This window comes from Squalius cephalus, assembly GCF_949319135.1.
Source record: "Squalius cephalus genome assembly, chromosome: 21".
In the NCBI taxonomy this organism is placed as follows: domain Eukaryota; kingdom Metazoa; phylum Chordata; class Actinopteri; order Cypriniformes; family Leuciscidae; genus Squalius; species Squalius cephalus.
In genome coordinates, this window is record NC_137142.1 from 3,057,139 (window position 1) to 3,083,676 (window position 26,538).

Genomic DNA, 26,538 nt, shown 5'->3' on the forward strand with positions numbered 1-26,538 from the left:
GCATTTCACGCATGTTTGGCACGGATCTGCATTCTTGTGTTTGCCGGTAACACTCAGTGCTGCTCGTCTGAACTCTGTCAAACGTGTTTTCTTGCAGCCGGAGACAATAGGTTGTCTGGTCAGCCTGAAGGACCTGTGGCTGGACGGGAACCAGCTGTCTGAAATACCACCGGTAAAGTATTTCTCAAACTTCATGAGTTCATGTCATTTTCAAAAGAAAGTTAGGTAACGCTTTCTATGAAGTGCATGCTTATAATGAATTATAGCCTATAAAATAAGCATTACTTTTCTCTAAATCTATTTATAAAGACTCATTAAGACCTGTAGTGCATTATAGGAACAGTTAGTTACATTTATGCTTTTTCAATGTGCATGCTCATAATCCACTATACACTGATTTATAAGTAACTAATTATAAAAATAATATAAATGTAAACTGTTCTTGTAATGCAGTATATGTCTTAATGAGGCTTTATTAATATATTTATAGAATAGTAATACTACTTACAAATAAGTATAAATTGAGCTATAATGCATTATAAGTATGGACTTCATAGAAAGTGTTACCAAAAGTTCGTTTGCATTCATTTTCTAATCAAATGTCTGATGAAGCGATATATATTCTGCTCCTTTACATACACTTGATTTGAGTTATTCTCCATCCATCAAGAACAAGCTACTCGACTTCCTCAGGATCCTAGAGGCTTTTTTGTGTGGTTGTGGTTGCATGTCTGTTTACGTTTGCGTGCGCGTGTGTGTGTGTGTGTGTGTGTGTGTGTGTTTTCTCTGCCTCAGGAGCTGGGCAGTATGAGAAGCCTTACGTGTCTGGATGTATCTGAGAATAAGTTGGAGCATCTCCCGGAAGAGATGGGGAATCTGCTCTGCCTCACGGATCTGCTGGTGTCCCAGAACCTCATCGACCTGCTGCCAGAGGGCCTCGGTCAGTTCACACACACATCTACACACACATCTACACACACTCATATCAGTACACACACACATCTACACCAGACATGGGGACTTGTGACTTGGTGACTTCGACTCGAGTCGACTCGAGTCGCTATTTTTATGACTTGTGACTTGACTTGACAAAAAATTAAATACTTGAGACTTGACTCGGACTTGGAAGTTAAAGACTCGGGACTTGACTTGACTTGAGACACGATGACTTGAATGACTTGAGTATTAATCACATCATGTTTTCAGTTTGAATATAAAATATATAAATTATTTAAAAAAATAAAGTTGATTACCCAGCTGGAGCGCAGGCTGAGAATAGCGTTGTCATGACTGGATCACGACACTATCATCAGTCGCGCGCGCCCTCTCGTACCTTGCACACCACGCCCACTTAGATCAGATATCACATCAACATGTCAGCCGGAGGGGTACTGACTCCGAGGGTCATCGCTTTCGGCTTCAAGAATTATTCACAAGATGGCAAAAGATGAACAGCGCTTTGCAAGACATGCAACATTAACATCGCGGATAGCCAGACAGAGCTGCCAACTCACGCATTCACCGTGAGACACACACGACACTTTTCACATGCTCTCACGTCGCCACACATTCATTTTCTCACGCACAGAAAAATCGCGACGCCAAGAGCAGGTTACTTATGATATAAAAAAAATCTCAGCTCTCAGATTCTGTCACTTTTATTACGAAATTCAAACAATAAATACCGTTTTGGCGCTTGTAAATGTGACGCGACAGATCCCTATAGCGGCAGGTGAACCGATCATCTCTAGCTAGTAAACAAACACGAATGAACAATGTTGAAAGATACAGTAGGCCTACAACTTACCGAAATGTATATTCCTCATACATAATATCGACCAATCAATCAAACAAATGGGTCAATAAAACAGCTGGAGAACAATTATGTCACATAACATTTACCCCAGGAAAGCCATTTGATGACCATAATATGGCTATAGCACGTTAGTTGGCTAGAAAAAAGTATTTTGCTAAATATGTGTACTATTACATATTTATTATATTTTTACTTATCATTAAATAAAGTTGTTATTATAATAAAAAACGCATTATATCTCTCTGTATGTTTACAGCATTAGGTAAGTTGTTTTTTTTCTTGAGAAAAATGAATGCCTATCTTGTGTAGCCTACCTAATATTTATCCAAATGAGTCAATATTAAATCAGATCACAATAATTGAATTGAAATAATAAAAAAGCGTAGCTTACCAGAAATTGTACCATGTAAACATTGTAACATGTTGTCACTAAACCGAATACAATTCAGTTTAGTTACTAAAATGTTTTGACAATCACAATACACTTATTGTAAACACAGTTTACGTACAACATTAAACTTTGTTACATTTTAAACACTGTTGGCAGAAGTGAAAAATAAATAATTTTATGAAGTTACAATTTTGTTTGATTCCATGATGTATTTTACTGAACATGAGTATTTACAATGCAACTCCAAATTATTGTAATTTATTGACAGTTACCCATATCTGGTCTTTTCACTTTATTAAGATCAGATTCTGCAGGTAAAATTACAATAATAAGGTGACTTGACTTGACCTACTACAGGACTTGACTTGACTTGACTTGACATAGCCTGTGACTTGACTTGACTTGACTTGACTTGCCCAAGAAAAAAATACTTGGGACTTACTTGAGACTTGAAGGTTAAGACTTGAGACTTACTTGAGACTTGCACATGTGTGACTTGGTCCCATCTCTGATCTACACACACATCTACACACACTCATATCAGTTCACACACTCATCTACACACACTCATATCAGTTCACACACTCATCTACACACACTCATATCAGTTCACACACTCATCTACACACACTCATATCAGTTCACACACACATCTACACACACACTCCTCTACACACTCCTCTACACTCGCTCCAGTTCACACACTCCTCTACACTCGCTCCAGTTCACACACTCCTCTACACACTCCTCTACACTCGCTCCAGTTCACACACTCCTCTACACACTCCTCTACACTCGCTCCAGTTCACACACTCCTCTACACACTCCTCTACACTCGCTCCAGTTCACACACTCCTCTACACACTCCTCTACACTCGCTCCAGTTCACACACTCCTCTACACTCGCTCCAGTTCACACACTCCTCTACACTCGCTCCAGTTCACACACTCCTCTACACACTCCTCTACACTCGCTCCAGTTCACACACTCCTCTACACACTCCTCTACACTCGCTCCAGTTCACACACTCCTCTACACACTCCTCTATACTCGCTCCAGTTCACACACTCCTCTACACACTCCTCTACACTCGCTCCAGTTCACACACTCCTCTACACACTCCTCTACACTCGCTCCAGTTCACACACTCCTCTACACACTCCTCTACACACTCCTCTACACATTCCTCTACACTCGCTCCAGTTCACACACTCCTCTACACACTCCTCTACACTCGCTCCAGTTCACACACTCCTCTACACACTCCTCTACACTCGCTCCAGTTCACACACTCCTCTACACACTCCTCTACACTCGCTCCAGTTCACACACTCCTCTACACACTCCTCTACACTCGCTCCAGTTCACACACTCCTCTACACACTCCTCTACACTCGCTCCAGTTCACACACTCCTCTACACTCGCTCCAGTTCACACACTCCTCTACACTCGCTCCAGTTCACACACTCCTCTACACTCGCTCCAGTTCACACACTCCTCTACACACTCCTCTACACTCGCTCCAGTTCACACACTCCTCTACACACTCCTCTATACTCGCTCCAGTTCACACACTCCTCTACACACTCCTCTACACTCGCTCCAGTTCACACACTCCTCTACACACTCCTCTACACACTCCTCTACACATTCCTCTACACTCGCTCCAGTTCACACACTCCTCTACACACTCCTCTACACTCGCTCCAGTTCACACACTCCTCTACACACTCCTCTACACTCGCTCCAGTTCACACACTCCTCTACACACTCCTCTACACTCGCTCCAGTTCACACTCTCCTCTACACACTCCTCTACACTCGCTCCAGTTCACACACTCCTCTACACACTCCTCTACACTCGCTCCAGTTCACACACTCCTCTACACACTCCTCTACCCTCGCTCCAGTTCACACACTCCTCTACACACTCCTCTACACTCGCTCCAGTTCACACACTCCTCTACACTCGCTCCAGTTCACACACTCCTCTACACACTCCTCTACACTCGCTCCAGTTCACACACTCCTCTACACACTCCTCTACACTCGCTCCAGTTCACACACTCCTCTACACACTCCTCTACACTCGCTCCAGTTCACACACTCCTCTACACACTCCTCTACACTCGCTCCAGTTCACACACTCCTCTACACTCGCTCCAGTTCACACACTCCTCTACACTCGCTCCAGTTCACACACTCCTCTACACTCGCTCCAGTTCACACACTCCTCTACACACTCCTCTACACTCGCTCCAGTTCACACACTCCTCTACACACTCCTCTACACTCGCTCCAGTTCACGCAATGATGTCATTTTTGCCGCGCGCACCTTCGCGCTCGTGCAGACGCGCCGAGTATAAACCTAGCTTTACACACAATTGTGACTTTATATAACGATCATGCAATTCTGAGTTTGCATCTCCAACTGCGAGTTATAAAGTCAGAATTGCGAGATATAAACATGCAGTTCTGAGAAAAAAAGTCAGAATTTCGAGTTTATTTCTCACAATTGCTAGCTTTTAATCACGCAATTCTGACTTTATAAAAGTCGTAATTACCTTTATTTATCTGTCATTCTGTGGCGGATTGATTTTTTTAACCAGTATTCATACTGTGAAATATGTTTTCCCTTAGGAAAATTAAGACGGCTCTCGATTTTGAAAGCGGATCAGAACCGATTACTTCAACTGCCGGAGAGCATCGGGAACTGTGAAAGCCTGACAGAGCTAGTGCTGACAGAGAACCAGCTGGTGGTGAGTTACGCTCCTCGACCGGATCTGAGCTGTGCAATCAGAGGAGGAAAGAAGGCAGTCAGATTCATGTCTGAAGTATTACTCCTCTAATATTTAAGTTTATATAACTATTAAATAAAATTTTAATTTAATTGAATTTATATGTAGTGTCCTTATGGAAGCTTGTTTCCGCTGCAGAATAAAAAATTAAAAAAGGCAATTGCGACTTTTTATCTCAGAATTGCGTGATATAAAGTTGCAATTGCGAGTTATAAAGTCAGAATTGTGAGATATAAAGTCGCAATTCTAAAGAAAAAAGTCGTCTTCTGCATTCTGAGCAGTTAACAAGAGAGAAATCAGAGTAATAAAAAAGTCTGTCAGATTAATGTGTTAATAAGTATTACTCTTAAAAAATTTACAATTTACACTAAGCCACGTTAAGCATTTTCTAATCATGTCCCATTGACAAAAAAATCAGCAACTGTAAGTAGCCTGTCTTATTTTCCTCTGTTGATTTAGATCAGATAAAAGCCAAATGCCATTTATATTGGTTATGAATACAATAAACTCTGAATTATCAATGACTAGCAGCAGCAATGAAAAGATTCATAAGGATTCTGGTGAACAAGCTTGGCACGCCTTCCCATTGAAAATGAATTGAGTTTGCTAAGAATTTGTGCTGACTAAAGTGAATACTTTAAATGATGGGAAGAACTGTGATATGCAGAGTTTATTATTGTTGAATATTAATCATACACTGCAAAAAATGCTTTTCTTAATATTTTTAATATATTTATAATATTTTTGTTTCCAGTCCAAATATAAAAAAAGTCTAAAATCAAGATGCATTTACTGAAGTAGTAAAATGCCATAAGATAATATGTCTTGTTTTCTGGGGGAAAAAAAATCTAAATGAAGTGACTTAAGCACAATTATCTGCCAGTGGGGTAAGAAACATAATCTTGTTTCTGTTTGAATTAAGATTAAGATTTTTCTAACGTCATTGGCAGACAATTTTTTTTTTTTTAAGCAACAACTCGCTTAATTTTGATTTATTTACCCAGAAAACAAGACATAATATCTTATGGTATTTTACTAATCTAGCAAATGCTTCTTGATTTAATAATTTTGATCTATTTGGACTGGAAACAAGACAAAAATATTAGGTAAGAAAAGCAGTTTTTGCAGTGTAGGCATTTCCCTCTGACAGTAGATGTAAAGTCATTTTCATTTTCACAGAATGTCTGTGTTTTCTTTTGTCTCTCAGAATTTGCCAAGAAGTATTGGAAAACTAAAGAAACTGTCCAACTTCAACTGTGATAGGAATCGACTGACGTCTTTACCGAAAGAGGTATGCCATCCCAGTCAATGGGCCTTATTCACGAAAAAACAGTAGGCTCAGGTAACATAACCACATTTCCCATCATTCTCTGTGGCAGCACGAGAATGATAAACTACACACCTAATGTAAATCTTTTTCCTATCCTTCATTTCACAGTGCTTGTGTTAAAAGCTTCAAATTGCCCAACCTGTGCATTTCAAGTCACTTTAATGCTCATCACACCCTAATTACAATCTCCCAACTTAAACAGGGACTTGATGGCAGCATAACGAACTATCTTATAAAACATCTGTCACACTTCTCTGTGCCTCTGGTGAAACTGTGTTCACTCAAGTTTGCCTACAGCAAATTCTTACTAACTGCTCTGATATACTTGGAACTAGTTTCTCTTGCTTGTTTACTCATACACTTTATATTAGACTTCACTTTGCAAGCAGGCTAACAATGTTCACCAAATATGTTTAACAGTATCAAGAATGGAAGTTATGTTTTTATTGCTAACCGTTTGCTAATTACTTTTATAACAAGACGTTTTTAAGTGAGTGGATTAAGAGTTTTGTCTTTTGTGTGGGCTCAAGGTCGTCCTGCAGGTATTTCTGAGCTGAAATGCTGAAGTACTCCTACATTGGGTTAAAATGTCAGTGTGCTTCTTTTTAATGGCTACCTTCACTGAAGGACTTTGTTGTTTATGACTAGAACAAGGCCTTGATGGTTTTTCCCAGAACCTTGACTTGATTTTTTTTTTTTTTTTCTTGTTTGAATTTTTTTTTTTTTTTTATGTGACTTAAACAAGGCTCTTTTTGTTAGTTATACATGACCAGAAACCTTTAAGGTTAGATCATGGTGTTATAATACAACTGTGATAAGAAATTAGGTGCATGCCAGATACAATATCTAGTATCACATGCTCCTTTACATTGAGAAAATAGTATCCATCACCTGTTTGAAATCTATTTAGATTTTCTGTGATGTCACAGTGTTGTAATACTTTATTAGTTAATAGTTTTGTGGTGGTTTATTATTAGAGGCCGTATTCTGCCCTTTTTCAAAGTCTTTATGTTGTTTTTGGGCTCTACTAGAACAGGTTGATTATTTTCCTCATATTCTCCATTGTTGCGGCTCCTCTCTTCCCAGTCTGTCAGTAACGCTCTGTTTAGTTCCTGCCTCTATGAAGCCCCTCCTTCTGAAAAGCACTCTGTGCTCTGATTGGTCGGCTGGAGCAGTGTGTTGTGATTGGTCAGGCGCTTCAAGCATGTTTGGGGAATGTCTCGCCCATTACCATAACCGTGAGTTTGCATGTAATCTACAATTAGATTCATTGCAAAGTATTCTTACACACATAAGGAATTTGTCTTGGTGACAGAAGCTTACAGTGCAGAATCACAATCAGCCTTTTTCCTCCTGCTGGATGAGTTCTTACAGTTCTTGGTAGTTGTCAAAAAGCACCGATTTTGGTACCAAGTCGGTTCTGAAATTTTAAAAATGTGACTCTTTGATCGCTGTTGAGCAGAATCATAAACCTCTGATTGGCCATTGTGTTCACAAGCTCATCAAATATGTCTGTGATTGGCTACAATGATCAGCGCACAGAAGTGTTTGAGAGTGTTTTGGAAGCGTGAGCGTTTGAAACCACAAGCTGGACTCTATCAGCGGACCGGTCCTGCTTTCAAACACTCCCGTGTGTTTCTGTGTTCGGTGAAGAGTGACATTAGCCGCGTTTCCACTGTCGGATCAGACGAATCAGAAAGAAATCACTGGAAACTAGTGAGATCGCAAAACCAACATGATAAAAATGACCATTTGCTGGCATTTGTGTTGTTTACTTGAATATTTAAAACCCAAGAATCGATGTTTTACCACAGGTTTACAATAAAAAGAGATACATTGATCATAATGAATTAATTTGTGTCAAAATTGCACATTAGCCACACAGAAATAAAGTGGCTTACCGTTTAAAAAAAAACAAAGAGGACAGACTTACTTATTCATTCGTGTCTGTTTCTGTATATTTGGTAGTTACAGGACATATTTACACCACATTTAGAAAGAATGATAATTTCTACAAATATGCCACCAGAAATACGACCTGATGAGCTTTAGCACCCTCTCCTAGGCTACAATTATATTTTCAGTCAGAGAAACAGAGGAAGCTCCCGCAAAAAAAGTTGCTTTATTTTATGATAGTCCGGTATAAAGAGACGAGACGTAGGCTACTGACAGATAAAATAAAAACATGATTGTGAAAGCATTTATAATTTGTCTAATTTCTTCAAGCGTTCATGTTTACCATGTTTACTATGGTAATGGTTAGCGTGCATAGTCTTTTGCATCGCGTATAAATATTTCTACCTTATATGGTGATCAGAATCCACATCGGATCATAAACAGAAGGCATTCAAACATGAAAGCGAGTTTTGAGGTAAATGATTTTAAAAGTCTTTAATGCTGATGTTAGCTGGTATATGAAATCATCCGGTGCTGTCGTCTCCAGACTCAGGTTAACTCCGCCCCTGTTCGTAACCACTCCTCTAGCCCGAGCTGGCCCGCTTTGGACCAAGGTATTCGGCGGGCCAGAAAACCGTGGCCGTTGGCCCAGAGGAAGCCCCTGGCACGCACTAGCACGCCCGGCTCTGGCCCGACAGTGGAAATGCGGCTATTGATGTATATTTACAACATGTTTTTGAAGCGCTGATCATTGTAGCCATTCACAGACAAATCCAATGAGCGTGTGAGTACAATGGCCATTCAGAGGTGTTTATGATTCCATTCATCAGTGCTCAAAGCGTTACATTTTTTAAATTTCAGTGCCAACTTGGTACCAAAGACAACTCTAGTTCTAGGAGTGTGGGATGGGGTGTACCGATGATTCTCTCAACAGTCCTGACTATCCGCTGAAGTCTTTTGAGGTCTGAATTGGTAGTTAAACCAAACCAGACAGTTAAAGAAGTGCAGAGGACAGACACTGTAAAGTTTCAGGAGTGACAACCTCATTTAAATGTGAGAGTGAGTTTAGGGAGTGGGAGTGAGTCCCTTAAATTGAGTTTAGGGAGTGGGAGTGAGTCCCTTAAGTTGAGTTTAGGGAGTGGGAGTGAGTCCCTTAAGTTGAGTTTAGGGAGTGGGAGTGAGTCCTCCAAGTTGAGTTTAGGGAGTCCCTTAAGTTGAGTTTAGGGATTGGGAGTGAGTCCCTTAAGTTGAGTTCAGGGAGTGGGAGTGAGTCCCCTAAGTTGAGTTTAGGGAGTGGGAGTTGAGTTTAGGGAGTGGGATTGAGTCCCCTAAGTTGAGTTCAGGGAGTGGGAGTGAGTCCCCTCAGTTGAGTTTAGGGAGTGGGAGTGGGAGTGAGTCCCTTAAGTTGAGTTCAGGGAGTGGGAGTGAGTCCCTTAAGTTGAGTTTAGGGAGTGAGAGTGAGTCCCTTAAGTTGAGTTTAGTGAGTGAGAGTGAGTCCCTTAAGTTGAGTTTAGTGAGTGAGAGTGAGTCCCTTTAGTTGAGTTTAGTGAGTGAGAGTGAGTCCCTTAAGTTGAGTTTAGTGAGTGAGAGTGAGTCCCTTTAGTTGAGTTTAGTGAGTGAGAGTGAGTCCCTTTAGTTGAGTTTAGTGAGTGAGAGTGAGTCCCTTTAGTTGAGTTTAGTGAGTGAGAGTGAGTCCCTTTAGTTGAGTTTAGGGAGTGAGAGTGAGTCCCTTAAGTTGAGTTTAGTGAGTGAGAGTGAGTCCCTTAAGTTGAGTTTAGTGAGTGGGAGTGAGTCCCTTAAGTTGAGTTTAGTGAGTGAGAGTGAGTCCCTTTAGTTGAGTTTAGTGAGTGAGAGTGAGTCCCTTAAGTTGAGTTTAGTGAGTGAGAGTGAGTCCCTTTAGTTGAGTTTAGTGAGTGAGAGTGAGTCCCTTTAGTTGAGTTTAGTGAGTGAGAGTGAGTCCCTTTAGTTGAGTTTAGTGAGTGAGAGTGAGTCCCTTTAGTTGAGTTTAGTGAGTGAGAGTGAGTCCCTTTAGTTGAGTTTAGTGAGTGAGAGTGAGTCCCTTTAGTTGAGTTTAGTGAGTGAGAGTGAGTCCCTTTAGTTGAGTTTAGTGAGTGGGAGTGAGTCCCTTTAGTTGAGTTTAGTGAGTGAGAGTGAGTCCCTTAAGTTGAGTTTAGTGAGTGAGAGTGAGTCCCTTTAGTTGAGTTTAGTGAGTGAGAGTGAGTCCCCTAAATTGAGTTTAGGGAGTGGGATTGAGTCCCTTTAGTTGAGTTTAGTGAGTGGGAGTGAGTCCCTTTAGTTGAGTTTAGTGAGTGAGAGTGAGTCCCTTAAGTTGAGTTTAGTGAGTGAGAGTGAGTCCCTTTAGTTGAGTTTAGTGAGTGAGAGTGAGTCCCCTAAGTTGAGTTTAGTGAGTGAGAGTGAGTCCCTTTAGTTGAGTTTAGTGAGTGAGAGTGAGTCCCCTAAGTTGAGTTTAGGGAGTGGGATTGAGTCCCTTTAGTTGAGTTTAGTGAGTGAGAGTGAGTCCCTTAAGTTGAGTTTAGGGAGTGGGAGTGAGTCCCTTAAGTTGAGTTTAGGGAGTGAGAGTGAGTCCCCTAAGTTGAGTTTAGGGAGTGGGAGTGAGTCCCTTAAGTTGAGTTTAGGGAGTGGGAGTGAGTCCCTTAAGTTGAGTTTAGGGAGTGAGAGTGAGTCCCCTAAGTTGAGTTTAGGGAGTGGGAGTGAGTCCCTTAAGTTGAGTTTAGGGAGTGAGAGTGAGTCCCTTAAGTTGAGTTTAGGGAGTGAGAGTGAGTCCCCTAAGTTGAGTTTAGGGAGTGGGAGTGAGTCCCTTAAGTTGAGTTTAGGGAGTGGGAGTGAGTCCCCTAAGTTGAGTTTAGGGAGTGGGAGTGAGTCCCTTAAGTTGAGTTTATGGAGTGAGAGTGAGTCCCTTTAGTTGAGTTTAGGAATTGGAACTGAGTCCTCTAACTTGAGTGTAGGGAGTGAGTCCCCTAAGTTGAGTTCAGGGAGTGAACTCAACAATTTTCACAGAACCACTCTTTCAGTGTTGTCATGTCCACTTATTAGGCTAAAGCGTTTTTGGGCTTGTTGTTTAAGCTTGGCTCATAAAGCGATTGAGTTTACAGAGTTATTAAAGTGAGCAAATTTCCAACACGCATTCATGAGTGCACCATGACATATACATATATATATATATATATACATATATAAGGAGAATGTATGTGTGTGTGCCTATAGAAATGTATGTATGTGAAAGGACAATGTAAGTGTGTGTGAGAGTAGAAATGTATGTATGTGAAAGGAGAATGTATGTGTATGTGAGAGTAGAAATGTATGTATGTGTGAGACAGTAGAAATATGTATGTGAAAGGGGAATGTATGTGTGTGACAGTAGAAGAATTGATTTTGGCTTGTGCGGCCCCTTGTATGTATGTAGGCATGTATGTATGTAATGTATGTATATATATATGTATGTATGAATGTGTATATATACTCTACTGTATGTGTGTGTATTTTTATATACAGTGCCCTCCACAATTATTGAACCCCCTGGTAAATATGATCAAAATTGGCTGTAAAAAATAAATCTGCATCGATTATCCTTGTGATCTTTCATTCAAAAAATGTGCAAAATTCTAACCTTTCATTGAAGTAAAAGAATTGAAAGTGGGGGGAAATCACATTATGAAATAAATGTTTTTCTCCAAAACATGTTGGCCACAATTATTGAAACCCCTAGAATTTTTTACGAGTAAAATATCTCTGAAGTATATTCCCATTAATATTTACCTTTTTTAGTACACCAGGGTGACTAGGAACATGAAACTGTCCAGCTATGACTTCGTGTTTCACAGGAGTTTAAATATGAGGAAACACAAAGGCCAAATCCCCTTAATCATCCATCACAATGAGTAAAACCACAGAATACAGTTCTGATGCGTAGCAAAAGATTGTTGAGCATCACAAACTAGAAAGTGGCTGTAAGACAATAGCTAAAGAATTGAAAATCCCCATTTTGACCATCAGGGCAATAATTAAGAAGTTATAACCAACTAAAGATGTTATGAATCTGCCAGGAAAAGGACGTGTGTCTATACTGTCTTAATGCACGGCGAGTATGAAAGTTTGAGTGGCCAAAGACTCTCCAAGGATCACAGATGGAGAATTGCAGAGATTAGTTGAGTCTTAGGGTCAGAAAGCCTAAAAAAAAAATTATCAAACAACCCCTACATCCCCACATGTTGTTTGGGAGGGTTTAAAAAAAAACCTCCTCGCTCCTCCAAAAACAAATTCCAGCAAATTTAATTGTCAGACACGACTGGATCTTCAAACAACACAGGGTTCTGTGGTCAGATGAGACTAAAACAGAGCTTTTTGGCAGCAAACACACTAGATGGGTTTGGTGAACACAAGGATAAAAAGTACCCCATGTGTACAATTTAATATACCATTGGATCTTTAATGTTGTGGCCATATTTTTCTGCTGGAGGTCCTGGACTTCTTGTTCAGATACATGGCATTGTGGATTCTATCAAATATCAACAGATAAAAAATCAAAACCTGACGCCTTCTGCTAGAAATCTTATAATGGGCCGTGGTTGGATCTTCCATCAGGACAACGATCCAAAACAAACATCAAAATCAACACAAAAATGTGTTATGGAGCACAAAATGAAGCTTCTGCCATGACCGTCTCAGTCCCCTGACCTGATGAGTGGGCTGAACTGAAGAGGAGAAGCACCAACATGGATCTGGGAATCTGAAGGATCTGGAGAGATTCTGTATGGAGGAATGGTCTCTGATCTCTTGTCAGTTATTCTCCAAACTCATCAGGCATTATAGGAGAAGACTCAGAGCTGGTATCTTGGCAAAAGGAGATTGCAAAAAGTATTTAATGAAAGGGTTTCAATAATTGTGGCCAACGTGTTTTGGAGAAAAACATTTATTTCATAATGTGATTTTCCCCCCACTTTCAATTCTTTTACTTCAATGAAAGGTTAGAATTTTGCACATTTTTTGAATGAAAGATCACAAGGATAATCGATGCAGATTTATTTTTTACAGCCAATTTTGATCATATTTACCAGGGGGTTCAATAATTGTGGAGGGCACTGTATATATTGCCGTTCAAAAGTTTGGGATTGGTAAGATTTTGTATGTTTTTAAAATAAGTCTCTTCTGCTCACCAAGGCTGCATTATTTAATTAAAAATACCACAAAAAAAACAACAACAAACCAGTATAGTGAAATATTATTACAATTTAAAATAACTGTTTTCTATTTTAATATATTTTCAAATGTCATTTATTCCTGTGATCAAAGCTGAATGTTCAGCATCATTACTCCAGTCTTCAGAGTCACATGATCCTTCAGAAATCACTCTAATATGATGATTTGATGCTCATGAAAAATGTATGATTATTATCAATGTTGAAAACAGTTATTTTTCCAGGATTCTTTGATTAATCAAATAAATGCAGCCTTGGTGAGCATACAAGACTTCTTTTAAAAACATTACAGATCTTACCAATCCAAAACTTTTGAATGGCAGTGTATATATATATATGTATATGTAAAAATATTGAACAAAATAAAAAGCTTTTAAAATATGGCCTCTTTAAGACTTTCTCAAATCTTTGTTTTGCCTCTTACTTGGAGCAATAGCACAAGTGTGTGCCGACTCCAGTAAATCTCCCTCTGGTGTGAGCGTGTGTGTCACGAGTGCTTTGGTTTACATGTCGACTCATCCGATAGTGACCCTGCTGCTTTCATTGGTCTAATGACAGGTAATCCTTACACTTCCTAACCAGCAAATCCAGTTTCAGGGCCTAATCCAGTTCAGTGACACCACACCTCAGGTCAGTCAGTGTTATTAGCATACTGCCCTGTGGCAACATGCCATCACGTGTCACATGACTCCAGTCACATGACTTTGGCTTCTTGTACAAACTGTAGTACTGTGTGTTATTGTGGCATGTCTCGGGATGGACACACGGCTCTTTGTGCTACTGTTCTGCCTCTTGTGTCTTCTTCAACGGTCCTCAAGTGTCGTAAGTTCTTGAGAAACCCTCATTTCTTATTCTGAAAGGGTTTTTCATGGTGGAATCTGAATGAGATTTGAGGAATGTTATTGTCTTGTTTAAACAACGGCTTTGAATGAATGAGGCAGCTTGTTCTCTGAGAGCGATTGCTCAGCTGTGACCTCTCTGACCTCACACAACGGTTCAGTCACAAAAGCCAGCAAAATGTCGTCATCTCATATCATTTCATCTTCAAGCTATATCAGATTATTAATCACTGTTGTTCTCATTTGGAAATGTATTATTTCATTTCAGCCGTATTGCACCAATCAAGAGAAGGTCAACTCATTACACAAGGTTTATTTGAGCTCATAACTAGCTGGACATTTTTGCAGATGATTGCTTAATCGAGAGATGCAGGAATCATGATTGTGATCAGAATTAAAATATGATTAACCGTGCATTTAAAAAATAAATTGATTTTGTTATCTGGGATCAGTTTAATACCATTTCATTAGTTGTTATGCCTCTAAAATGCCAGCATGAAGTTAAATGTTTTACCTGTGGCGAAAATCCAGCTTTTAATGTTGTTTATGTGTCTAGGTGGTGTTTTTAACGTGCTTTAAGACAAACCATGTGCAAATTCATAAGTCGACACCATTGCTGAGTATTTTCTCCTTAAAACTGCAGTGAACCAAAGACAGCCTCAAAAACACACTTTGAAATCACTGGTATTTTTTTGACGATGCGCAGAAAACTCAAAGAAAAAACTTTGTTTTAAGCGCATCGTTGTCGTGAAAATGCACCCTCAGGCTATGTCTACATTAATCCGGATACATTTGAAAACCGTGTTTTCGTTTAAAAACGCTCGCCATCCACACTTGCGTTTTCAGGCGTTTCCCGATGTTTCAGTGTGGATGAGAAACTTAAAAAAAAAAAAACGCTAAAAGCTCACTGAGATGATACAGACTGAAAAATAAATGATAAAGATGTCACGCAATTCTTCTGACAGGATCATTTTATTTAGCAAAATATCTCCGCATTCACTGAAGCGTCCAGGTCGCACACACACACACACACACACACACACACACACACACACTCACCATTATGTCTGGTCTAAAACGCAACTGCTCTCATGTGAGTGAGTTTTCTGTCATCTTCGCAGGACTGTGACATGAAGAGTGTGTGAAGTAACATATTTTAGCAACTGTGTGAAAGTGAACAGCACATAACAGGCACAATACGGTATAAACATGAACGTCTATGGGTTCAATATGCGTCACATGACTAAACTTACATCATCGTTTTTAAATATCCTCCGGTTTCACAGTCCACACTACAATGCGAAAACAGCTTTTTCAAATTTATCCACTTTGGAGATAGCCTGGTTAAAACCAGACCATTCTCAGTAGTAACTGAGTTATGGTCTGGCAAAGCTTCATTAATAACTCATTTCCAAAGGGGCGTCACCAACGGACGTCGCTCAAATGCCTCTGGGCGCAATTGGACAGACCTAAAACCAATCAGAGCGATCGGCATCGTGTAAAGCCATATGCTGCGTCCCAATTCGCCTAAGTTACACTACGCCATAAAAGTATGTACTCTTTTTGTGAAGAAAAGGTATTTACTTTTGAATGTGTAGCAAAAAAGTAGGCAAGCTTTGGGACATACTACTTCGTCATCTTTATCGGACGGATCTGTCGCGTGCATCCTGTCACTTAAACTGCCCTGTCAATCATCTTGTCACAGTTAAAATCCTCTATTAAATCTAATTTAATTTCCTACCGTTTCGGAGAGAAATGTAGTAGCACGTTCATCTGCCAGTGGGTCTTTCATGGAGACTGTCCTCATGTGTTTGCAATTTGAATATAATAATGCATTTAAAAGTTGAACGGACGTCACTCAAATGCCTCTGGGCGCAATTGGATAGACCTAAAACCAATCAGAGCGATCGTCATTGTGTAAAGCCCGCCTCAACGTTTCTGATTGGTGCCGCGATTTCTAGGCCATGGAAATGGGCTTGAATGAGCTCTTTGCCAGACTACTTCTCGAGCAAATCTGAATTTGCCGGGAGTTGTCTGGGTTTTCCCAGGCTACTTTGGAGAGCATTTAAAAAAGCTACCATTCATTTTTCATTAATAAAAACGCTGTCTCAGTGTGACATAAAGCCAAAATGGAGAGAAAAAGATGCGCTTTCAAACGAAAACACATGTGGACGAGGCCTTACTGTGTTCATTTTATTGGGTATGCAAACAAATCAAAAAACCTTGGAGTGATCTTTGACTCTTCACTATTTTTTTTATTTAAACAAATTAGTGCGGTTATTAGAGGAAGCTTTTTCCATTTAAGATCTATTGCAAAGTTGAAGAACCTTCTTTCAAGCAAAGATTTAGAAGTTACAATTCATGCATTTGTAACATCACGATTAGACTATTGCAACTCTCTTTATTGTGGTCTTCCTCAATCTTCACTATCTCGTTTACAAATTGTTCAAAATGCAGCTGCAAGACTTTTGACTGGGTCATAGTCAATGAGGGATCATATTTCTCCTGTTTTGGCATCCCTTCACTGGCTTCCCATTAAGTTTCGAGTTGATTTTAAGATCCTTATGTTTGTTTATAAGGTGTTATCTGGCTGTGCACCAAGATATATTTGTGATCTTATTGTGCCATACTGTCCTGCTAGGGCACTTAGATCTTCAAATCACTTGCTTTTAACCCTCTGGGGTCTGAGGGGTTTTTGGGGTCCTTGAGATGTTCTGACATGCCCTGACATTTGTGCTTTTTTCAGTTGCTTATAAACATATTAATGGCAAAGGTGTAAATTCACTCTATTTAGCACAAACAGGGCTACCATAATATGTGAACAACTTGCATGTACATGTTTGTATTTTTGATAGAATAATGTTTATGCATGGTTTTTTCAAAAACAAAAAACTAAAGTTTCTGAAATAAGGCCATAAAACACATTCTAAATATATGTAAATAAGACTTTTGACTAATGGATGACGTTGCCTAGAATTTTTTCTTCAAAATTATGTGAAAATCAACCTGCCTAATCATTCACATAACACAATACATTGATTTAAATCTTGTAAAACACTTTTTGTTTGGAAAGGCCATATGCGGGTGGGCGTGATTCACACCTGCGGAGACAATGGGGCCCGCATAATGAGGCTGCATACGTAATGAGCCTTTCATTCAGGTGTGTGACTGAGCCACAAGAATGCAAGGACAATATATAACTGGTTTGTTGTTTTTTTCCACAAATTTTGCTTGCAAATTGTACAATATCCAAGGTAAACATTTCTAGTAATTGTGCAGTTAATTGTTCTCATACTGTATTTTCAGATTTGGAATATATTCTCTTCCCAAATGTGTCACTAATAAAGCATAATAAAATTATTTAAAGAGAAGGCTTATAATGACCTTTTAAATGTGTCACGAAGTTTCTACAAATTAAAGGGTGATCGGGCCTTTTCTGTGGCTGGGCCCAAGCTTTATCATGTGAGATCTGCTCCTTCACTGGACATTTTTAAATCTACTCTGAAAACACATTTTTATTCTTTAGCTTTTGGAAACTTGTAATTGTTTTTTTTTATATATAGTGTAGTCCTGCTATGCTCCATGTACAGCACTTTGGATCAATTTGTATTGTGTTAAATGTGCTTTATAAATAAAGGTTGTTGTTGTTGTTCTCTACTGTCTGTGTTCTCAGTCGTTTTCCTGCTGATGTTCATATAATGCTGTGCTCTCTCGTGACAGGGTTTCTCAGTGGTCTCCAGGGCCTTTGCTCATGTTGTTTTCTGCTGTGTCTCAGATCGGCGGCTGTTGCAGTCTGAATGTCCTGTGTGTGAGAGAGAACCGACTGACACGAATCCCTCCTGAGCTCTCGCAGGCCGCGGATCTGCACGTGCTCGACGTCTCGGGAAACAGGTTCGTCAGAACACACTCGTCTCATCAGGGGGCTTGATGAACACGGATGTGTGTTATACATTTATATGAGGCTCAGATCTCAGGGCTCACTGAAGGGGAGAAGAAGAGATTCTGGTTTAATATATCTGTGGGATGCAGTCGATTACGATAGAAAATTCAGGTCCCACTTTATATGAAGTGGCTTTAAAGGGTTAGTTCGCCCAAAACTGAAAACTCTGTTAGTAATTACTCTCCCTCATGTTGTTCCAACCCCGTAAGACTTTCTTTCATCTTCAGAACACAAATGAAGATATTTCTGAGCTCTCAGATTTAATCAGAAATATCTTCATTTGTGTTCTGAAGATGAACGAAAGTCTTACGGGTTGGAACAACATGAGGGAGAGTAATTACTGACAGAATTTTCATTTTTGGGTGAACTAACCCTTTAAGTACTATGTACTTACATTGAAATTTATCATTTGATGCAATGGCCTTATTGTGTTCATACATGTTTTTACACTGTACTTATATTTTGAAAATACCTGCATGTAATTAAAGCTGTAATTAATTTATGTATCACATGGTTGACCTTTCCCTTACACCCTAACCCACCCTTAAACCCTTAAACCGACCCATACCACACCTGTCCCTAACCTTACCCGTTTCACACCGCAGTATCAGCAAAAGTGTTTTACAATACATCATGAACACAATAAGTACATTGTACTTATTTTCGATGTAAGTACATAGCACTTAAAGCCACTTAAAGCACAAAATTCATATAACTTATGGTCATGCATTCACAACGGAAGTCAGTTGGACTGGGATAAATGCTAAACATAAAGCCACAGGGGTATATTATATATGTTAAAGATATACTTCATCTAAAAATGAAAATGCAGTCATCAGTAGCTAGTTTACACACAAAGTTGCGAATTTAACTTGGAATATTGCATAAAACATTTGCGAATAAAGCAGTGTTTGCATCCCATGTGTTCAAGAGAACAAAATCATCACTTCCTGGGAAATTGGTGCAGAATATCAGGAATAAAACTGTAAGTTTCTGCAATCGGGCTCTTTTTCCCTCCATCATAAACGAGTGTGTCTCAGAGCGTCAGACGAAACACAGTAAACGCTGTCATGTTCTCTGCCGTTCGGATGCTGGTGTTCGGGAACACACTCGTGTGTGTGAGACGCTTCTGGAGGGAATTACACCAAATCATTCTGATCACACACTTCGACCAAAACCAACATTTGAGACGCTGCGATGCCATTGGTCCGCTGGTCAATCGCAAACGATATAGTCGAGATCATGTTTGGATTTATTACAGTTTGATGGCAGATTTAGTCGCAGTAAACAGCTCAAGCGGCTCGGGACAGAACACAGACGGACTCAGTGGCATTTATATTTAAGCAGAAAATCTCAAATGCAAATCTCTTACATGTTTGTTAGTGTCATCATCATGATCAAGTAAAACAGAAAATGAATCCTTTTAACTGAAAAGCTCTGATTGGGGGATTTAAACTCTTGACATCTGGCAACCACAAACATGACAATAACAAAATATTTTGTCTCTTTTTTTTGGGGGGGAAAAAAAATAGAGATTTTGGTAAAGTTTTTATTTTTTAACTACATTTTAAATGCATCTGGTATTTAACAATATTTCATGTTAATATAGTCACAATTATCATTTAATGACCTTGGTGTCGTTTTGTCTTAGTCTTGGGAAAAAACAAACAGTATTTTGTCTCTTTCAGGGGTGGGACTTTGATTCATGCCGCATTTTGATTGAGTTTACGCAGCATTTTATTTCATCCACCATTTTTAAAAGTCTGTTGCGGTGCGTGCAGTAACAGTTGTTTGCTATTCAAATCAACAATGGAGTTGAATAAAAAATACGACGACGAGGTTCAGGCTTTATTAAGCTTAAATTCAGAGGATGAAATCCAGCGGGAACTGTAAAGTAGCGCGCAGTCCTACATCACTGGACTAATTCACCTAATCTAAATCTATATAAATGCCTCATTCATTCACTCATCTTCCCGGTACTTTAGACCGCGGTGGGACATCAACAGGCCTGGGGGGAAAACAGTTCCTGGGAAAAAAGTTCCCGAGACGAATCGTTCCGGGTAATTTCGGTGGAAACGCGGCTTTAGTCTGGGATTTAACAATATTGCATGTTGATATAGTCACAGTCATCACTGAATGACCTTGGTTCAATTCACGATCTCGTCTTTATATCATGGGAAAAAAGCTCACAGTTTTGGTCAGCGTTTACAAAAACTTTGTCTCTTTATTTCAACAGAAATAGAGATTTTGGTAAAGTTTACATTTTTTTAACTAGATTTTAGTCTGGTATTTAACAATATTGCATGTTGACAGTTACTGTACCATTGAATGACCTTGGTGGCGTCTCCCAGTTTTGGTGTGAGTTTTGAGAGTTTGCAGCATTAGAGAAGCGTGTCTTCTTGTGAATGATATTCTGTGTGTGTGTGTGTGTGTGTGTGTGTGTGTGTGTGTGTGTAGGCTGCTCTACCTGCCCTTGACGCTCACGACTCTCCGGCTCAAAGCGCTCTGGCTGTCGGAGAACCAGTCGAAACCCCTGCTCACCTTCCAGACGGACGTGGACCCCGAGTCTGGAGAGAAGGTCCTGACCTGCGTGCTCTTGCCTCAGCAACCCTGCGAGTCGGAAAACAAAGGTACAGATCTGATATGTGTGCATAACACTGACTCTTTTCATCGAATAATGTGCAGAAAATGTCACTTCAAGTGCAAGTCCTGAAGTGTCCGCTAGTCTCTCCCTGTGAAGGCCTCCTTCCCTTTACCTGTACAGATAAAACAGTGTCAGGATGATTCCAGGTCACATGGACACGCGGAAGCGACAAAAAATTCTGTATTATGAATGTTTAAGGCCAGACAAGTAATTTGTTGAGATCAATTTGTAAAGAAAGACTACACACACATATATTCAAATGCACACACCTATAGACTGAACTAGGGCTGGGCGATAAAACGATAACGATATGTATCGCGATAGACACGTAATCGATATCAATAAAAAATGCGTTCGATAAAACGTTCGATAATTTTTTTTTCTTCGTCGGAAGAAACCAGAGGTTGCGAAGCAAATTTGGGGAAAGAACAAATAAGGCACTCAACTCTCTGGTCACCTTGCAACGTAGGGGGTGACACGCTAACAGCCAGTCAGTGTGGTTGCGCAATATTGTTGTCTCGTGTTGGATTCTTCAGTAACAGAACCGGCGTGGAGTGAATCGAGTGATACAGCGATTGTTGATAAAACAGGAAAAGTCAGCTCGCCTGACTTCAAGTCTGACCGTAGTCAGACCAATGTCGTCTGCAAATTATGCAAGACCGTCGTCAGTTTCTCTGTTATTCGCGTGCTGATGAGCTGTTCTAACGTGTGCGTTTCTCAGCGCGTACATGTGAAGGTCAGATGCACTAAAAGCCTGTCTACCAGCGCCTGAATACTGGACTAAGTTATATTTTCATTTCATTTCATTTCATTTATTCTCTTTTCATGGTAATGCAACACGAAATGCCACAACAACAATCCACACAAACGCAACAAAAATACATTCCATGACAAGAAGAACAGGAGTAGGATGAAGAAAAAAAAAATCTTATAAACTCCTACCCCATTCTTATAATAAGAAAGTTACAAATTAGATATTTCGAGTCTTATTGTGCTAATACTGTTATATACACACAAGGTTTACATAAACTAGTCGGATATGTCTAAAGTGAAAGCAAACTTGAGAAAATTGAGAGAAAATCTGCTTGTCAAATGCGTGTATAATTAGACGCGTCGCGCGCAGCTCTTAAAGAGACAGTAGTAATAGTAAACACGGTGCCGCTTGTCCTTAAAGGGATAGTTCACCCAAAAATAAAATTTCTCTCATTATTTACGCACTCTAATGTTGTTCCAAACCTGTATTAATTTCCTTCTTATATTTTCTAATATTAATATTTTGAAGAATGTGGGTATCCAAACAGTAAACAGAGCTATCCCTTTAATGTTAATAAAACAACAAAATGCAAAGTGAAAATCATTCACTGCTCTTGACTGATAACTTTAATAGTAGCTTTAATAAGTATCAATGTATCATTTATACAGTGAAGTCTGTTTTGTTTTATTTTCATATTTGTTCATTTAATTACTTTCGTCAATGCTACTGTTAAATACACCTACTGTAGCTGAAAACATAAAGCACTGTTTATTAATCTGTATATTAAGTTGTGTACGTGTAATGTGTATCTTTGATCTTAATATTTAATAACAAAGAACATAATGAGAACATTTTTTTATCTTCGCCCCTGTCTGCTGTTTACATTTTGTTACCTAAGGCTTTGAGCATTACAGCCAAACTAATGTCCATATTTTAAAAACAGTCACAAAATAGTAAAACCAACATAAAAAAGAATCGTGATAAAATCATGAATCATAATATTATATGTTTGCCATATCGCCCACCCCTTTATTAAGCATTTCTTACGTATTCTTTCATTTTGCACCTTAATGTTAAGAGATAATTGTTAAGTGTTCATTGTGATTTTAGACTAATTATTTGAGTGAGTGTTTTCCATGGTCGTGTTGACATTTTTGCCTTTATAACTGATGGGATTATAATCAGAGGTAGGTTAAGTTTAAAATAAAAAATCTTTAAATGTAATATATTTGTCTCCTGGACTGGTCCTTGTTTGAAATATGTCATAAAAAATATCAATAATTATCGATATCGACCGATATGAAACACTTATATCGTGATACAGTTTTCAGCCATATCGCCCAGGCCTAGACTGAACACGTAATACGCATGTCCACGCCGTCAGCGTTCTCACAGGTTCACGTTTTTTAAGTTTATGCGGAGATAGTGTTTTTCAACGCCTGCACCTTGGACCCTATTTCAATGTTCGCGTTCTCGAGCATCAGACACTGTTGTCGTGCGAATGAGCGGCCGGAGCACATTAAGGGTTTCTGTTAGAACGGTGTCGTGTTAGCGGACCCTAAGTTAATGATCTTTGCAACGGAAGTGAATCAATCAAAACTACCTTTAGGTGGACAATAACTTTATTCTAGAGCTGCTGTAAAGCCAACACAATCTCTGTTACTGTAATCTCCTGTTATCACTGTAAAGCTGCTTTCTGTTGCCCCTTTCACACAGAGATTCCGGAAAATACACGGATAATGTGTCCCGGGATCGTTTGATTTTGGTTCATTCACACTGCCAGTGATTTTCCGGAATCAGTGAGTGTGTTCACACACATCCCTAAAGACACGTGACGTCAGGATGTGTTGTGGAAAGGCCAGTCTAATCTTCCGCTACTTCTCTCTCCACTGTAGTCGTGCTCTTGGTGGATTTCGTTACGCCGCGTCTTTAATTTACTAATGATCTGCACTTTCGGTCTGGAGAAACCACGCTCGAGCATTTCCTTCCGGCTTCGGTCGTACACTAACGCACCGCTCCACAAAGCTGGCGAGCGCTCTCGGCTTCAGCCGGACAGTCAGGAGCTCCTGCTCTCGGCTTCATTCCAGTTTACACACATTATTTCCTTCTTTCTTTGTTGATGACGAACACAAACTTTCTTCTAAGAGCAGCAAAACACTCCTCACGGCATTGGTCCTGGCTTTTGTTCACACAGGGCGCGTTCTGGGACTGATCCCGGCAATGTTACCAGATCCCCATCCCGGCATCGATCCCGGGACATGTTTGCGTTCACACAGAAGGCACTCTAGCAATTTTACAGCAATTTCCCGGGATCAGCGTGCTGTGTGAAAGGGGCTTATGTCGTTAAAAGCGCTATAAATGATGATTTGACTTGACGACTGTTGAGAAAGCACAGTGTTTCTGTGGCGGCCCGGAGAATGATATATCAATGTTTCTGGGATTTTATTGATTACGATAATTAGACAATATTTGTGTTTTTGTTGGTACCTTAGCAGGTTTAGGACTGCGCCTAAAGTTTTAGATATTCTGCGCCAAAATCTGAGACTCCTAAAGTTTGTGATATTCTTCATATTCTGTATGAGGGTCAGTTTGCAGCAGTGACAGAAATGATCTTTTCCAATAAGATTAAATAGATTTTTATGAGTATTTTTACCTTTAAATACATAGGGCTGTCACCAATCAAATGAAATCAGGATCAACAAAATTCATCTTTGAAGTGACATTTAGATGCTTTTACTGCAGCTCAGAGGGACATTAATGTGTTTAACCTGCAGTTACAAATAAAATGATGAAGATAGATATATTGAAATTATTAAAAAAAGAAAAGATACTTTAAATGTGAAATTAAAACCGCCACTAGGTGACAGCAAGTCACTGTTCATGAGAGAGTCATTGAGATTCAACCGATTCATTAAAACGACTGATTCATTCAGGAATGAAGCATTTGACTGTCTTAATGAGTGAGTCATTGAATCATTCATTCAACTGATTCATTCAAACTGATGATTCCTTCAGGAACGAAGCATTTGACTGTCTTAATGAGTGAGTCATTGAATCATTCATTCAACCGATTTGTTCAAATGGCTGATTCATTCAGGAACGAAGCATTTGACTGTCTTAATGAGTGCGTCATTGAATCATTCATTTAACCGATTCGTTCATTCAGTAATGCAACACCACCGTGTGTTGCTCAGAGATGCAAAACAGTTATAAATATTTATAAAAAAATATTTTACTAAAAGATGTGGAGTTCAGGGAAATGTTAAATGTAGAAAGTCTCCATTCCAGCCAACACTACTACACTTTCCAGGCGTGGATAGATCGTCGAGATCTGCAGAGTTTATCGGCAAGAATAATCCGAGGTTTTTGGGTGTAATGTTTTGCTTTCATCTAGCGCCGGTCCTGTGGGGTTTATCTGGGGCTCGACCCGCCTGCGTGAGTGTGTGTGTGTGTGTGTGTGTGTGTGTGTTGAGCAGGTCTTGATATCTCTGCCTTGCCTTCTCCACACTGCAGCGGATTGGACGATTAAAGAGGCTTATCTCCTCTGAGCTCGACCTCAGACCCTCCCACGTCCATATCTCATATGTATATCTCATATCTTATCCCTCTGCCACTGAAGCTTGTCTTTCCTACAGTCTTTAATCTCTCCTTCATTATGAGGAAACCAGCGCTTCATGTCAAGGATACAGTAGAGGATTCAGTTTTGTACGTGCCAGACAAGTTTTGTTTCATCTCTACTATTAAGCTCCTATAATGTGCTTTGAAAAATAATATATATATATAAAATGTATTTATTTAAAAACAAACACAAAAACAGAAGAAAAAAACAGAACAAAAATAAAAATAATTTTATGCAGAAAGGATGCATTAAAATCATCAAAGGTGACAGTAAAGGCATTGTTACAAAAGATTTCTATTTCCAGCCTAAGAAAATTGACGTCTTTTCATTTAATATGTTCAAGTATATTGCGCAGTTGTGCCTGAATATGATTTTGGCCAGATTGTTACAGAAAGAAACTATGAGCGCATGCAAAAACAAGAGATAATCTATGAAATATTAATTGATTGTCAATGTATGCTTTTTCCTATAATCTTTTTGTTTTTCTATGCATTTTCTTTTTTGCATAGTAGAATAAAACCTGTAGCTGTAGTTTACCTTTCTTTGCCAAATCATTTTGTCAGATGAATACCTTAACCAAGTTCAGTGATTTGTTCTTCCTTCACGAAAAAAAAAAAAACACGGATATGAAAATTGTGGCCGATACCAATCATTGATAATTCTTTATATTTGACAGTCGATAACCGATATATATTGGCCGATAAATCTAAATCCACATTTTTATATAATTTTTGAGAGCCTGATTATAAAAACAAATGTCCCAAGCTCACAATTATAATGTTATGTGGCCGATATGACAGACTTGCGCTGCACATGTTACACTTTACTGTATTTTCCTTTTTATGAAGTGATTCCAATCATATTTCAAGCAATTCGAGCAGTGCGCATCAGAAGTGTCTCGGCTGAAGGAAATAATACATTATTTAACAATAACATTAAAAATGAACAAATATCCGCCACCATATCGGTATCGGCCGATATATGTTCATTTTTAATGTTATCGGGCCGATAAGAAAATTTGGCTGATATATTAAAGCTGATAAATAATGTATTATTTCCTTCAGCCGAGACACTTCTGATGTGCGCTGCTCGAATTGCTTGAAATATGATTGGAATCACTTCATAAAAAGGAAAATACAGTAAAGTGTAACATGTGCAGCGCAAGTCTGTCATATCGGCCACATAACATTATAATTGTGTGCTTGGGACATTTGTTTTTATAATCAGGCTCTCAAAAATTATATAAAAATGTGGATTTAGATTTATCGGCCAATATATATCGGTTATCGACTG

General features: G+C 39.2%; 1 protein-coding gene across 2 annotated transcripts in view; it reads left to right on the forward strand.

Moving 5' to 3' along the window:
• Nucleotides 1-26,538, forward strand: part of lrrc1 (leucine rich repeat containing 1) — a 115,294-nt gene that overhangs the window by 40,081 nt on the left and 48,675 nt on the right. For both annotated transcript variants that reach the window (XM_079855501.1, XM_079855502.1), the window contains exons 7-12: nucleotides 98-172; nucleotides 796-940; nucleotides 4,850-4,968; nucleotides 6,215-6,298; nucleotides 18,064-18,179; nucleotides 20,686-20,858. In XM_079855501.1, coding sequence (XP_079711627.1) covers nucleotides 98-172; nucleotides 796-940; nucleotides 4,850-4,968; nucleotides 6,215-6,298; nucleotides 18,064-18,179; nucleotides 20,686-20,858 — 712 coding nt within the window. The remainder of the gene's footprint in view (nucleotides 1-97; nucleotides 173-795; nucleotides 941-4,849; nucleotides 4,969-6,214; nucleotides 6,299-18,063; nucleotides 18,180-20,685; nucleotides 20,859-26,538) is intronic.